At 36.9% G+C, this 14,755-nt stretch overlaps 2 protein-coding genes across 6 annotated transcripts; both read left to right on the top strand.

Annotated features, from left to right (window-relative positions):
- Positions 1–1,685: 1,685 nt before the first annotated feature.
- LOC131012621 (G-type lectin S-receptor-like serine/threonine-protein kinase At4g03230) lies at positions 1,686–6,762 on the top strand. 4 transcript variants are annotated; one of them, XM_057940608.1, is made up of 10 exons: positions 1,686–1,846; positions 1,915–1,989; positions 2,109–2,167; positions 3,260–4,497; positions 4,645–4,788; positions 4,872–5,065; positions 5,145–5,355; positions 5,448–5,685; positions 6,080–6,230; positions 6,323–6,762. In XM_057940608.1, the coding sequence occupies exons 3-10, from the start codon at positions 2,148–2,150 to the stop codon at positions 6,635–6,637; spliced, it is 2,511 nt and encodes an 836-aa protein (XP_057796591.1). In that variant the 5' UTR covers positions 1,686–1,846; positions 1,915–1,989; positions 2,109–2,147; the 3' UTR covers positions 6,638–6,762. The 4 variants fall into 4 exon arrangements, with proteins under 4 accessions (XP_057796591.1, XP_057796592.1, XP_057796589.1 ...); XM_057940609.1 differs by lacking the exon at positions 1,915–1,989; XM_057940606.1 differs by lacking the exons at positions 1,686–1,846; positions 1,915–1,989; positions 2,109–2,167 and having other exon boundaries at positions 2,767–4,497.
- Positions 6,763–8,489: 1,727 nt separating this feature from the next.
- LOC131012620 (protein FAR1-RELATED SEQUENCE 9) lies at positions 8,490–12,002 on the top strand. Of its 2 annotated transcripts, none has more exons than XM_057940605.1 (3): positions 8,490–8,637; positions 9,099–10,610; positions 11,316–12,002. In XM_057940605.1, exons 2-3 carry the CDS (start codon positions 9,123–9,125, stop codon positions 11,481–11,483), a joined length of 1,656 nt encoding a protein of 551 aa, XP_057796588.1. In that variant the 5' UTR covers positions 8,490–8,637; positions 9,099–9,122; the 3' UTR covers positions 11,484–12,002. The 2 variants fall into 2 exon arrangements, with proteins under 2 accessions (XP_057796588.1, XP_057796587.1); XM_057940604.1 differs by having other exon boundaries at positions 8,490–8,667.
- Positions 12,003–14,755: the final 2,753 nt, after the last annotated feature.

Genomic DNA, 14,755 nt, shown 5'->3' with positions numbered 1-14,755 from the left:
CATTTCTATTTCATTGATTATTCATAAAACCTGTGACGAAGAAATAATAATAAAACAACTAACAAATTATTTTCATATTTCCTAAAAATTGAGATTGACTAGTCTAGGGCTTAGGGAGTTATTTTCATATTTTCTAAAAATTATTTATTGAATTAAAAAATACATGCGAGTACTTCGAGGGTACTTGATACCCGCAGTTTTTGGAAAAACAATACCCGCGCCCGACCCTCTTCCTTGATTTTGCGAGTATCGGGTACCCGATACCCGCGCTGGTATCGGAACGGGTGAGGGTATACCCGATATCCGCAACCCAAATTTACACCCCTAAATAAGGGATTTATTTTCTTTTGTTTATCCTTTATTTTGAGGGTTAATAAATTGAGTGATTGAATTATCCTTAATTAAAGTAATGATTAAGTCATTATTCAATTAAAGAGAGAGAAATCATGGTGGGAAAAAAGTTTACATTAGATTTTTCTTTTATATACTCCATTCGTCTCACTAAGAAGGTGTTTGGCTAAGCTTATTTAAAGAGCTTATAAGATGTAATTTTTAAGAGCTTATAAGTTGTCAAACTGTTTGGATAATTAAGCTTATAAGTTAGAGAGAGAAAATATTTTTTTTAGAGAGAGAAAATCGAAAAAAAATAAATTTGAATGATATATGATGAAAATAATAAATTATAATTGAAAAATATTTGTAAAAAAGTTGTGGCATATGAGATTATAAAAAAATAAGTTGGGGTAGATGAACTTATTTTTTGGGGAGCTTATAAGCTCTTGGAACTTATTTTTGGAGCTTTTAAGCTGTTTATGAGCTTATTTTGTTGAGTTTCATAAATACTCTTTGATTGATTATTTAATTACGATTTTGCCACAAACTGTGTTTTCATATAATAAATAAATAGATATATATGTTAGTTTTCATGTTGAAGTAGTTAATGCTTCTACCAGATATTTCGAATTTCAGTTTACCGTTTTTAAAAATATTTATTTTCATTAACAAATAAAGAAAGATTGAAAAAAAAGAGAGGGAGATAGAGAGAACTAAAATAGTGCAATTCAACTAAGAGCATCCGCAGCGCTGGGTGCGATGGCCGGATCGAACCCGGCCTATCGCACCCAGCGCCGTTGCTGCACCCGGGAGCGAAGGGAGGGGGGCGATGGGTCGCACTCGACAATAGTGGGAGCGAAGGAGGGGCGTGTTTACACGCGCCCCTTTTATTGCACTTCTATTGCACCCACTATGGGTGCAAGCGTTGCTGGAGTGGGTGCAAGCGAAGGAGGTGCAAGCGTTGCAGGAGTGGGTGCAATGACTGCGGATGCTCTAAGTCGTTGGGAAAAAAAACTCACTTGACAAATATATATATATAGGGTGTGGTTCTAGAGATAACTACATTATTTGTGAGAATGTGAGAACCATCAAATCTAATGCATTTCCTGTAAAAATTAATGCATTCGCTGTTAAAATTAATGCAGTCAAAAAAATAAAAAAATTGCTCCCTTCATGATTCGAACCCAGGATCTGCATTCATCCAACAAGATGATACATTCACCGTAGATCTTAATAATCGAATGGTTGAAAATAGTTCTCTGTTCTTTTTTTATTTCTTGAACCTTTCCCTATATATATATATATATATATATATATATATATATAAATTTGTGGAAATTATCATTTGAAGTGTGACAATTCAAATAGAAATTGAGTTATTTAAAATGGAACAGAGGGTAATATACAATATATTTTTTTTAATATTTCCGCCGGAGTAGTAAAATACAGTGCGTGAAGTGGAATCCATCTGTTTTGGAGGCGTCCGTGTTGATGACATCGGCTGAGTTTGAAGGTTAGATCCTCCGTGTTCTTTCCACTTTTGTAATCTTTTGAATAATTAAGAAAATCAAGTTTTTGCAGTGGTAGAATTATACTTGTATATGGTGAAATCTGTGGTCAATAACAACAATTGAGACTTTTCAAAAGCGTGTGAACGTAAGTACGGTCCAGTGATTTTTGTTTCGCATGGATCCCATCTTACACGCTGAACTGAATTAGATTTCAATCAATTAATGTACTACTAAATAATTGATGGCTGTTACTTGTTTTGGCAGTAATTTTTTTCAGTCAAGAGATGACTGCAGAGACAATTTATGGTGGTGATGAAAAAAAGGTAATTTTAGCCAGCATTCATTGAGCATTTCTTTGTTAGTGTGGACTGTGGAGTGAATATTGTAGACAGCGTGTTTGATGAATTGTCGCACAGAACTGTGATATTGGTATTGTGGAAATCAATTTGGTAGTAACTTTTTGGGTTACTGTATTCCATCCCCAAACGGAGCGTTGAGTATTTTTATCTTCATTAATAGGATTTCTCCAGTCCTAGTCTTTTAATGGGATATGAATCAAGCAAAAATTAGCTCAAATGATAAAAATTAGGGTTAATAGTGTTTTATGTCCCGGACTTTCAGCGTTTTCCACAAAATGTCCTGAATTTTCATTTTCCCAAAAAAAACCCCGAACCTTCAGTTTTTTCCACAAAATGTCCCGCTATACAAAATTCGTTGACAAAATGATGAATTATCTCGCCGAAACAAATATTTTGGGAACCATCATTGTTGGAAAATCATATTAGGAACTACCATTGTTAGAAAATGCTGAAAGTTCGTCGTTTTTTGTCATTTTTCCGTCATCGAATTTTGTATAATGAGACATTTTATTAAAAAATTAAAAGTTCGGGGTTTTTTAGAAAAAAATGAAAGTTCGGGACATTTTATGGAAAACGCTGAAAGTTCGGGACATAAAACACTATTAACCCTAAAAATTATGAACGGCCTCAGGATATCCAAAGTTTTAATCCATATAAGTAAACAGTGGATTGCCCTATACTATTTTTATCTATCTTGTCTAATTCTTAGAAGTAAATACACCCTTTAGTCAACAAAATTAGTTAAGGAACATTGCAAAAAACATGGTGAGTCATGTCACTATCTGTGTAGGGCTAATATTTAGTGGAGGAAGAAAATACTGTGGGTTCTACTCAATAAGTTACAAAATGTAGTTATCTTTACTCAGGAAAAGAAGATTATGATAATCATTTGGAGTTGCCGAGTTGGAAATGATAAATGTAATGTAACAATGCATTGACTAGATTCATTAGACTTGTTGTGGGGATGGGCTGTATGCATTTTCTCTCAGCCTTCTCCTTCTCCTTCTCCCTCATCACATTATTAGTGTTTTCGTGTTGTTGTAAATGTGAGGGTAGAGATAGCATCAGCGTGGGGGAGCTATTAAAGTTGAGTACTGAGACTCTTGTATCAGCTGGGAGCCGATTTGAACTTGGTTTTTTCACTCCTGAAGGAAACAATGGTAGCAGATATTTAGGCATATGGTATTACAATGTGTCACAAAGAATTGTCGTGTGGGTTGCGAAAAGAGATGCGCCACTCCCCAGTTCCTGTGGAGGTATCCGAATTCGAGAGGATGATGGAAATGTTGAGGTTGAGTGTAGCAAGGGTGAAGTTTACCCCGTTACACAGCTTGCGAGGTCTGCAGATTCTAACCGAACACTGCAGCTGTTGGATTCCGGGAACTTGGTTCTTGTTGACGCTAATTCAAGTGAAAGAGTGTGGCAGAGCTTCAGCGAGCCAACTGATACGTTTCTTCCTGGTATGAAACTGAACGATACTGTGAAGTTGAGCTCGTGGATTAGTCCAAGTAATCCAGCTGAGGGGGACTACTCGTTCGTGCAAGAGCAAGGTGTGTATCAAATATACGAGAGATCTGTTAATGTCCACTGGAAAAGTAATGAGCCTGGTTCGTTTATAAAGGACAGTTCGTTTATGAAGGACGCGTTGCCTTCCTTTGTAGACCAAATGTTATCAGGTTCTGCCACAACATCGAATGAGAGAAATGGAAATGGAAATGGAAAAAGGACAATTAAATATAACAAATCTTCGCTGAGCCCGAATTTCAACTACTCAAGGCTGGTGATGAACTCTTCAGGGCAGATACAATTCTATAATTTGAGCGATGGTGTGAGTTTGTTGTCTGGAGCGTGGCCGGCGTCCGATGATCCTTGCAGCGTGTACAACGCATGTGGGAAGTTCGGTCTTTGCAATACATCCGGAACACATATGTGTACGTGTCCTCTTGGATTCAACCCCGGTTCTTCGGAAGATTGGGATGTTGAACAGTACTCTGACGGCTGTGATAGGGTCCAACCTGCAGAATGCAGCCAGAGAAAAAAATTTGTGAAGATACCGCTTATGAGAATTGGGGGAAGCTTCAAGCCAATTGATCATGCTCCAAATGAGACTGCGCAACTAAATGAGACTGCGTGCGAAGGCGTGTGTTTGGATGATTGCAAGTGTCAGGCATACTATTTCGAAGATGCTATTGCTGGTACTTCTTCGAGATGTTGGGTTTGGATCGAAGTCTTGAATCTTCATTGGGTTGATCCTGATGCTGCTAGCATTATCCTTTCTCTACGCGTATCTGAAGGTATTTTCCTACTTATTTCTGTTGCGAATTTGAGTGTTTTTGTTGAAACTTTGAATATTGTTAGGAGCATCTTACTATATCCAATGACTTCTAGTTCACCAAGAAAAATAACTGGAAGAATTGACTCAAATGATTTCCTTTGCACAGCTGCATCCATAGTGAACCCGAAAAAAGGCACCGAGTCACAAAGAGTGTATGTGATTGCCATCACTGCTTTGGTAGCTGGAATTATACTACTTTCTTGCTCTGCCTGTATCTTGTATCGAAGGAGGACGACGGCTGAAAGACCAGGTACATGAGAAGAAGAGCTACTGCATTGGATTGTATTTTTGATCCAATCCCACTTTATTTTCGATTTTTCTGCCTTTTTTCAGGATATAACAGACGCAGTGAAGCCAGCTCGGTGTTTTTCTCGAACGAGAGCCAAAGACAAGTGAATAACTTGATGCAAGAAAATGGCACGAACATTGATGTTCCTTTTTACAATCTGGATTCAATCTTATCTGCTACAGACAGTTTCTCGGATGCAAATAAGCTCGGGCAAGGTGGATTCGGGCCGGTGTATAAGGTCACGATAATGTCCATCACTCTTTCCTGTAACATCGTAATTTCATGAATGCACTTTGAGACTCGATAAACTTTTGCAGGGAAGGTTTCCGGGGGGGCATGAAATTGCAGTGAAGAGGCTGTCGAGCTGCTCGGGCCAAGGAATCGAGGAATTTCTCAATGAGGTCGTCTTGATTGCCAAGCTTCAACACAGGAATCTTGTTAGGCTTCTTGGATACTGCATCAAGGGGAGTGAAAAAATCTTGCTTTATGAATACATGCCTAATAGAAGCTTAGATGCCTTCTTATTTGGTTAGTGCAGCTTTACTATGCTTAGCATTTCATCACTCTCCATCCTGATTAGCTGTGAAAAGATATATATGTTCCATTACATTCTTTTCTAGACGAACACAACCGGTTGCTACTCGACTGGAAGAAGAGGTTCGACATCATCTTGGGGATAGCTCGAGGGCTGCTGTATCTCCACCAAGATTCAAGGTTGAGAATCATTCATCGCGATCTGAAAACAAGCAACATCTTGCTAGACGAAGATATGAACCCTAAGATTTCTGATTTTGGTTTAGCAAGGATTGTTGAAGGCAAGGGAACAGAGGCAAGCACAAACAAAGTGGTCGGAACCTAGTAAGTCCACAACACTTTCTTGATTCATTCATTTGATTCGATGTTTATCCGAATTTACAATATTGACACGACTTTTTTAATTTTTTCAATTACAACATACCAAAGAGGTTAATGTTGTAATTGCAATGTTTTAGAAGTCGTGTGAAGATTGCACATTCGAGTAAACGTTGTGTTTTTCAAGACAAACTACAAGAAAAGACAACAAGCAAAATGCTGATAGACAACACTGAAAAGACAATGGTTTATAAAATATTGCGGCCGTAGATAAAACCGTGGTCGTTTAGTTAAAAAATGCGCTGAAAGATCACAGTTTTTTACTACCTTTGACGTTCATGTGTTGTCGTTTTTATTAATGACATTTAACCTTTGAGTTACTTGTTTTGCTTTCTTCAAGTGGCTATATGTCACCGGAGTATGCGTTGGACGGGAAATTCTCGACCAAATCCGACGTTTTCAGCTTCGGAGTTGTAATGCTGGAGATCATAAGTGGGAGGAAGAACACAGGATTCTATAATCCACAACAAGTCCTAAATCTCTTAGGCTATGTGAGTTTTATCACACCTTGATAAACTCTTTCTCTTTCAATGTGTGTATTGTTGTTATGTGCATTGTCTTATTGAAGCTGCATTGTGTTCAGACATGGAGATTGTGGTGCGACAACAAAGCCCTCGACGTGATTGATCCGACGTTGTCGGAATCATGCGAGAAATCCGAAGTGATCAAGTGCATAAACATAGGGCTACTATGTGTCCAAGAAGATCCCAACGAGCGGCCCTCCATGTCGACCGTTGTTATAATGCTGGGGAGCGAGACCAGCCCTCTTCCCCTCCCGACCCAGCCGGCGTTCGTCGTGAGGAGACGCCTCTCGACCGTGTCGTCGTCGTCTTCCTCCACGAAACCGGACTCCATCTCTGTCAATGAGCTCACCTTTACTACGACGCAAGGGCGATGAGGGGTTGTTCTGCCTTTGCATTATGTGCAATATGGTCCAATCTTGATATAGGTTAAATGTAGTAGAGGTGTGCATTCGATTTTTGATTCGGTTTTATATATTAAAATCGAAGCAAATCAAATTTATATTCGGTTTTAAATGAAATAAACCGCATCAAATAAATTAATTTGAAATAACTGAAATTTATAATATTACAACCGAAAAAATCAAAAAATCGGAATAACCCCACAATCTGAAAAAATCGAATCGGAGTACTTTTTTTTTTAATCATTATTCGTCTTTCATCTCAAGAATATGCAAATATCCACTAAATTAATTAACAACACATTAGGATTAACTAAAATAAATACCGGATCATTCATTACAAATCAATAACAAATTACCAAATCATGACCTTTATAAGTACTGAATAATTCATTATATATGTTAATATTTATTATTATATAAAATAATTCGATTTTTCGATTTTGTTCAACTCAAATAAAATCAAAACTGAATTAAAAAAAATCAATTTTAAAAAAAAGTAAAATCGATTAAATAAAAAAATCAAAACAATCGAACTATATTTTAATATTTTAATTTGAATAATTTTTTTTTGGGAGGGGGGATAATTTAAATAGATTCAATTGTTTATTTTCAAATATTTTGTTCAACTTTAAAACATAGAGCTGTCAAAAATAATCTGAGTCGATCAAACGATTTCTATGTTTGGGAGGACTGGGTCACTGGGCTATGTTTGTGTAGGCCTAGCCCATCCATTTTGATATCCTTAGATAGATGCCTTGAATCAACATGTATTTCATGTAGGTTATAAAATCAGTTTTGGTTTGTTTTTGACATATGTTTGTGATAGCCTGATGGATATAATTTTGTATATAAATTTTAAAATATAACATGATAATTATCGAACTATTGGTTTAATTTGATTTTGCTACCAATTGAGATTTCAGACAAATTTATTACTGAGATAGTTAGGCGAATAATTGATATTTAGTGAGGGAATTTAACGACGTTAGTGATGATACATCATAGCCATTATTTGAATGTACGAAATATTAGATTATTCGGCTAGCTATGTGAATAGTAAATTTGGTCGAAATCTCGATTGATAGTAAAATTAAATTAAATCAATAGTTCATTTATTATTTTGTTATTTTTTAAAATTTATATGTAAAATCAAAATTTATGATATTTCAATAATTATCACACTGTTTTTTAAAGTTTGTATGCAAAATTAGTATTTGACTAAAGTCAATAATTTATATACAATTAACCCTACATAAAAATATACTTCAATTAGCTGTTATAGATTTCCCACGTGTGTAATTTTATAAAATTAACATGAAACTCTTTTGCTATAACTAAAATGATTTGGATTTTATTCATATTACCATCATCATACTGTTTAGTGTTTTTTTTTTTCAAAGGGAAAAAAAAGAAGAAGAGAGTTATATTTACAAATTTGAGATATCGTTTGTTGGAAATCATTCCTAACATATATGATAAAGTTCAAAACTAATTCAACAGTTGGAAATTATTTACAAAAACTTTTTTGTTGTTATTTTTGTGGTTTTGTCTTTTGTTGTTTTTTGTTGTTGTTTTTGAGCTAATGAAATCTAGCTAAAGTGGCATTCAATTTTTTTTTCTTTGCAATAAGTCTTGGGTTTAATTTTCGCGTGCGTGTAAATTGTGTTCCCATCTTTGTGTGGATAATGTTTTCGCTTGGATACGATTGTTTTCACACCTTTGTGTGGTGCAGAGGTCTCGTCTGCGTGCTAGTTGCTTATTTGATTATATATTAGGAAGAAAAAAAAGATGATATAAAATTATAACATTATTTTATTATGCAATTGTTTTTGCATTTATTATCATACAATATTTCTTCCCAATTATTCGTATTATATCTACCGATTTAGCAATTCAGAAATTGCAATTTCTCACTCAGTGAAAGAATTGAAGAATTCCTCTTACTCACACCTCCGACTTCGGCGCCAATTTTCGTAAATTCTCGTCCCAGTATTCAAAACCATGTAAATTTCTGCTGATACCTGCTGCAAGTTTCAATTTTTCATCATTTTGGCTTTTGGGGGTGAATAATGTGCTTCTGGCCAGCACAAATATGTAGCTAACTAAGAATTTTCACTGCGATTTTGATCCCATCGCTTTGCTAGATAATTTCTTTGTTAATTCTGTTTCCCCTTACTCGATTATGATCCCATCGCTTCGATAGATAATTTATCTCTGCGTTTTCCTTGATTCTATATATTGGTTGATTATATACACGCATATGCGAGCAAGTATGAATTTTTGTGTTGCTGCATTCTGATTCTTTCTTAATTCAACTAATTTGCTCATAATTTAAATGTTGCAAGGTTCAATTAGGATTACAATTGCTATATTTCATTCTTTAAGTAGAGTTATTAGGGTTTTTTGGTTAATGCTGTTTGATTCTTCGTTGCAGCATAAATTGGGGATTTATTTACAAATGAATAATAGCAGCAATAGGCAGAGAAACCTGGGCCCCGGGGTTCAATATTTACTGGATTATCTAAAAAGAATGCAGTCTGAGAATCCTGGTTTTTTCTATGCGTTTGAGGGTGACAGTGAGCTGTGTGGGAATGTGTTTTGGGCCGATGCTGCTTCTCGGTCGAACTATAGCTATTTCGGTGACACTGTTAGGGTTGACACGTCGTATAGGTCCAGCCGGTCTAAGATACCATTCGTCACCTTCACCGGTGTAAACCACCATGGTGATCCTGTCCTCTTTGGTTGTGCATTGCTTCTGAATGAATCGGACGCCTCCTTCGTCTGGCTGCTCCAGACGTGGCTCCGTGCAATGTCTGGACGCGTCCCTGTGTCCGTCACTAGTGATCCCGATAGGCTGATTCAGATGGCCGTGGCGCAGGTGCTCCCAGAGGCACGTAACCGCTTCTGTAGGTGGAGTGTGCTCAGGCAGACGCAGGAGAAGTTGGGCAACGTGTGTCAGGTGAACCCGAGCTTCGACTTTGAGTTGAGGAAGTGTGTGAATGAGGCCGACACGGTTGAGGAGTTCGAGTCTTGTTGGGGGAGTTTAGTGAGTAGGTACTATTTGATGAATAATGAGTGGCTGCAGTCTTTGTATAATATCCGTGATCAGTGGGTCCCGGTTTACTTGAGGGATGTGTTTTTTGGGGAACTATCCGCAGTGGACTGCAGTGATGCCTCGAGCTTTTTCTCTGACGGTTTCTTGAGCAGCTCGCCCACGATACAGCTGTTGATTAAACAGTATGAGAAGGTTGCTTCGAGCTGGCACGAGAAGGAATTGAAGGATGACTTTGATACGTCTACTGCTACTCCCGTTTTGAAGACGCCGTCCCCTATGGAAAAGCAGGCTGCTAGCCTTTACACTCGGAGAATTTTCATGAACTTTCAAGGGGAACTGGTGGAAACCCTTGCTAATCCGGCAACTATAGTCGACGAATCCGGTGGAGTAACAACGTATCGGGTAGCTAAATTTGGCGAGGAGCACAGAGCTCACACAGTCAGATTCAGCACGTTTGAGATGAAAGCTACGTGTAGCTGTCGGATGTTTGAGTTTTCAGGTATCACTTGCAGACATATACTCTCGGTTTTCAGAGCCAAGAATGTGCTCATGCTCCCGTCTGAATATGTTCTGAAACGCTGGACAAGAAACGCCAAGACCGGTTGTGGAGAAGCCATGCCCGGATCTGCTTTTGGAGGGCCAAGCACTTATCAAGAATCTCAAATTGTTCGTCATGATAATCTACGCCAAGAAGCTCTGAAGTACGTGGAAGAAGGCGCGAAATCTATACACGTTTACAATGTGGCAATGAACGCTCTGCAAGGGGCTTCAAAACGCGTCGCTGCTGTAAAGAGCAGAAACTCTGGCTCTGCCCATTGCACCATTGAAGCAAATGGAGGAAACAAGGAGATGCACGCAATCAAGAATCAATCTTCATCGTGCCTATCCCGGGTTTGATTCTCTTGACTATCTCTTTCCATTTGTTCTTAAACCAAGATACAATGTTGTAAATGATACTAAACTGTGTCTGAAGCTGCAGAATCACACACATTGAACTTCCTTGTCATTTTTAGGTCATAAAAGGTTGTGGGAGTTGTTGTTTGGCATGAAAACTTATATTATAGACAGGGTTAAGGGTTTATGTTGTTTGGTCCATTTTTGTTAGTAACGGTTATTGTAGTTGTGGGGAAATAACATGCACAGATAATCACAAAAACAATAAAAAACATATGAGAATTGTTTACATGTGTAACCACATCTGGGACCGATGCCAAACCGGGATTTTTCACTGAGATATTTTGGATACAATGTACACTGGGAGAAAAGCCGTAATCCTAAATCCATTAGGATTTCGTTTGTGCCTAATTATGGACAACATTAGTCACTTTCGGCGGAATCCTATTTTGGCCATTATATATAGTCGCCGTATTCCCCATAACTGTATCCGAAAATAATAGTGAAAAAATCCCCTGGCTTGCCAGCTCCCCGCAGACATTGTCACAAACTGTGTAACCAATTTTCATGTGCCTTTGTAATTGCTTTGGGCTTTATTTTTGACAAACGGGTTGGTCGTTTATGGCTCATTATGTTTCCTTTGTTTAAGCACTCTCGTTCTACTAAAACGCGTCTTAAAGAGAGTTTTTCTTCATTTTGTAGGAGGAGAAGGAGAAGAAAATCCAAGAACTGACAGCAGAAGTGGAGCAGACGAACCAAAGATGCGAAGTGTATCGAGCAATTCTGCTTGCACTTTTCAGAGACATGGAAGACCAGAAGCTGAAGCTCTCAGTGAAGGTCCAGAGCGCGCGCCTTTCACTAAAAGAGTAAGCATCGCGCGATCCCCCTTAGCTACGTGTGCTCGTCTCTCACATTGGACTAGCCTCCTAGTCTCATGCTAGTGTTGGTTATGGATGATGATGACATGAGGGTGTTATATATATTCTTCTTTGTTTCATCTTCTGTTTTCGTGCTACCTTGGAGTAAGCATTGCGCGATCCCCTTAGCTACGTGTGCTCGTCTCTCACATCGGACGAGCCTCCTAATCTCGTGCTCGTGTTGGTTGTGGATGATGATGCATAGTGACTGAACTTGAGGGTGTTATATCCTTCTTTTTTTCATCCTCTATTTTTGTGCTACCTCGGAGTGTACATTGCACGACCCCCTTAGCTACGTGTGCTCGTCTCTTGTATCGACCGAGCCTCCTGGTCTCGTCGTCGTCGTGTTTCATCTTCTATTCTCGTATCTACGTTAGAGCACATCTAAGGATGTTGGTGGTAATATGAAATGCTATATAGTAATGTTTAGATCTTGTATTGTTTAGTAGAAATCTAACTTTCTGGATTCCAACTTGGGTGATGCATGAATTTTCTCCTCAATTTTTTTTTTTTTTTCAGTTTTAAGTAGAAATTTTAGTTATTACTGAACGTTTGAGGTTTATTTAGTTATGTTTCTCAACTATTTATATTAAGTGGGCCAACAATAATTTCTTTTTTAATTTTGAAAATCTGACTTGTAGCCTGTAGGGTATCATTTGGCCCATTAGGCCCATTCCCTCTCATTATATTTATATCGAAGGCACATAGCTTCCTTAATTATTATATCGAGTAAAATACCTTATCTCATTTGAAATGTAATCATATCAATATTGACTATAGATTTAATCTTATATACAATTTATTGAATTATGGCTTTGTGCTTTAAATTTTGTAAATGCTATTTATATTAGATTAAAGTTGTGTTCTTGTTTGAAAGTTTATCTTGTATGTGTGCACTATAATTGGGCTCTTTTGTCAAATTAACAAGCGATATAAACACTCAATCAGTAAAGTAAAAATAAATTATGCGTAACTTATAAAGAACATAAGATCCTAAACTATTTTTATTTTCATAAAATATCCTTGACAGTGGATGATATCCTAAATATCCCTCTGCACTTTTGGTGGACACAGGTTTTGAGAAAATAATTGATAAATGTGTGTTAAGTAGAAATGTGTGGTTTGTCTTTGAACATTATGAAAATGAGTGGTTGTAGTTAAAAGGAGAAAGTGAGGTCATGTCCCAAAAGGGAAAGTATTACACTTTTGTGGACGTTCAATCGGGTAACTGTGTTACACTCTTGGTAGACGGAAAAGTTATTTATTTTCTTTTCAGTCTGTTCCCTAAATATACGCATTTTTTATTTTTGAATACTATCTTACAAATAATTTTGACAATTTACCCTTGTAACTCCCACATATTTACTCATAATCATTTTGACAATGCCTTAAATATGTCATCATTTCCACATTATCAATAAATTCAATAATTTTTTTATTAAAATTAATTTTAAAAAAATTATACGCTCGATAATTTTTTTACTCCCTCCATCCAGCGAAATTTGAGTAATTTCTTTTAGGCACGAATTTTAAAAAATTAATATTTTGTATATTAAAGTATAATAGATGAAAAAATGAAAAAAAAAAAGAAAAAAACTTTTATCATGTACTTGGGTTCAAGTCCCCAGTGGTACGACCATTTAATTTCTTTATCTAATATTGTAAATTTATCAAAAAAAAAAAAGTTGAAAATTTCCACTATATTTAGAGGAGATATGGGTATCCGAGAAAGCAAAAAGGCCAAATGGGTCTTTTTTCAGCCACAAAAAGGAAGGCAACAAATATAAAGTAGGGTCGGTGAAATAACAAAAGAGTATTCTACGGTGGGGCCCTTCCCAAAAGCTTAAGAAATCAAAATCACCAACCATATGCAGCCCACGTGGCCCAATCCTCTTTTTTGGACCGAGCCAAAGTCCACGTCAGATCGCAAAGAATAAGGAACCGACACGTCAGCAGGGGCCAAGTAAATAAATATCCTCACCAGTCACCCCTGCACCAATCAAATGATGCAGATTCCTGTGGGTCCCGCCCCCTCTATCCTGGTCCTCAAATTTTCCGACAGCTGGCACGCCCCTCGTACCACCCCCATTCACCGCCACACATCAAAATTTCATCAATGGGCCCCCCACTAAATCCTATTGCGAAAGGAATATCTCTCCTGGCCCCACCCCCATATTCCATTTTTGCCCCTACGGACTCTATCACTACTGCTAGATAGATAGATACTACTCCATACGTTCATAAAAAAAAATTCTACGTTATGGATTATACAGATTTTGATAAAACGTGAGTGGAGTTGCTAATATAATAAATGAGTCACTTTATATAAGTGGAGTTGGGTAGTATAAATGAAATTGACAAATTTTTTGTTTAACGAACCGAAAAAGGAAGTTGTGACAGGTTTTTCGTAGACTGAGGGAGTACATCTGTTGAAAGAATTACTCGTTTTGTCCCTGATAAATGTATCATTTGGTGGGTGACGCGAGTTTTCAAAAATATTTTGTAGATAATGTGTTGATTGAATAAATGGATCTACTACTTTTTAAATGTGATGTTTTTAAGAGATAAAAATGTAAAGAGTTGTATGGGCTCATGTCTCACAATAGACGTAATGTATTTTTAAGAGACGGACGAAAATGAAAAATATCGTATACTTTTCAAGTATGGAGAGAGTATTTTTCTTAAATATGATAATATGTTAGCATCAGTGTTTGTTAGGTGTTTGTAAAGATGATTATCACCCGTCTGTCTGGCTGATGGATACTTAATGAAATGAAAGAAGTCAAATAGTAATGTTTAGGCGATATATAATAGTGAAGCGTCTAATCCGTTGATTAAAATTCACAAAATATCGAGAGAGAAAAATAGAGAATAGTAAAATTTTGTTGATTCTCTATTGAATAGACAAGGGAACATAAAACCTAACTTTTATATATAGAAGTACAATTGCATAATACACAATAAAGTCCATTTCATCTTTGATAAACTTATCACTTAGTGGGCGCCCGACACAAGTTTCAAGAAATGTTTGATAGATAATGTGTTGAGTGGAGAAATAAATCCACTACTTTTTAGACGTGGTGTGTTTGAGAGATAAAAATATAAGAAGTTATGTAGGATCATGTCCCAAATAGATGTTATACACATACTTAAGGAATGAACAACAATGAATAAAGTGATATACTTTTCAAGGACGAAGAGAATATAAATTAATTAGATAGGCCA

This window comes from Salvia miltiorrhiza, chromosome 2 (genome assembly GCF_028751815.1).
Source record: "Salvia miltiorrhiza cultivar Shanhuang (shh) chromosome 2, IMPLAD_Smil_shh, whole genome shotgun sequence".
NCBI lineage: Eukaryota > Viridiplantae > Streptophyta > Magnoliopsida > Lamiales > Lamiaceae > Salvia > Salvia miltiorrhiza.
Note: the sequence above shows the minus strand (reverse complement) of the source record. Positions and strands in the feature narration are given on the sequence as shown.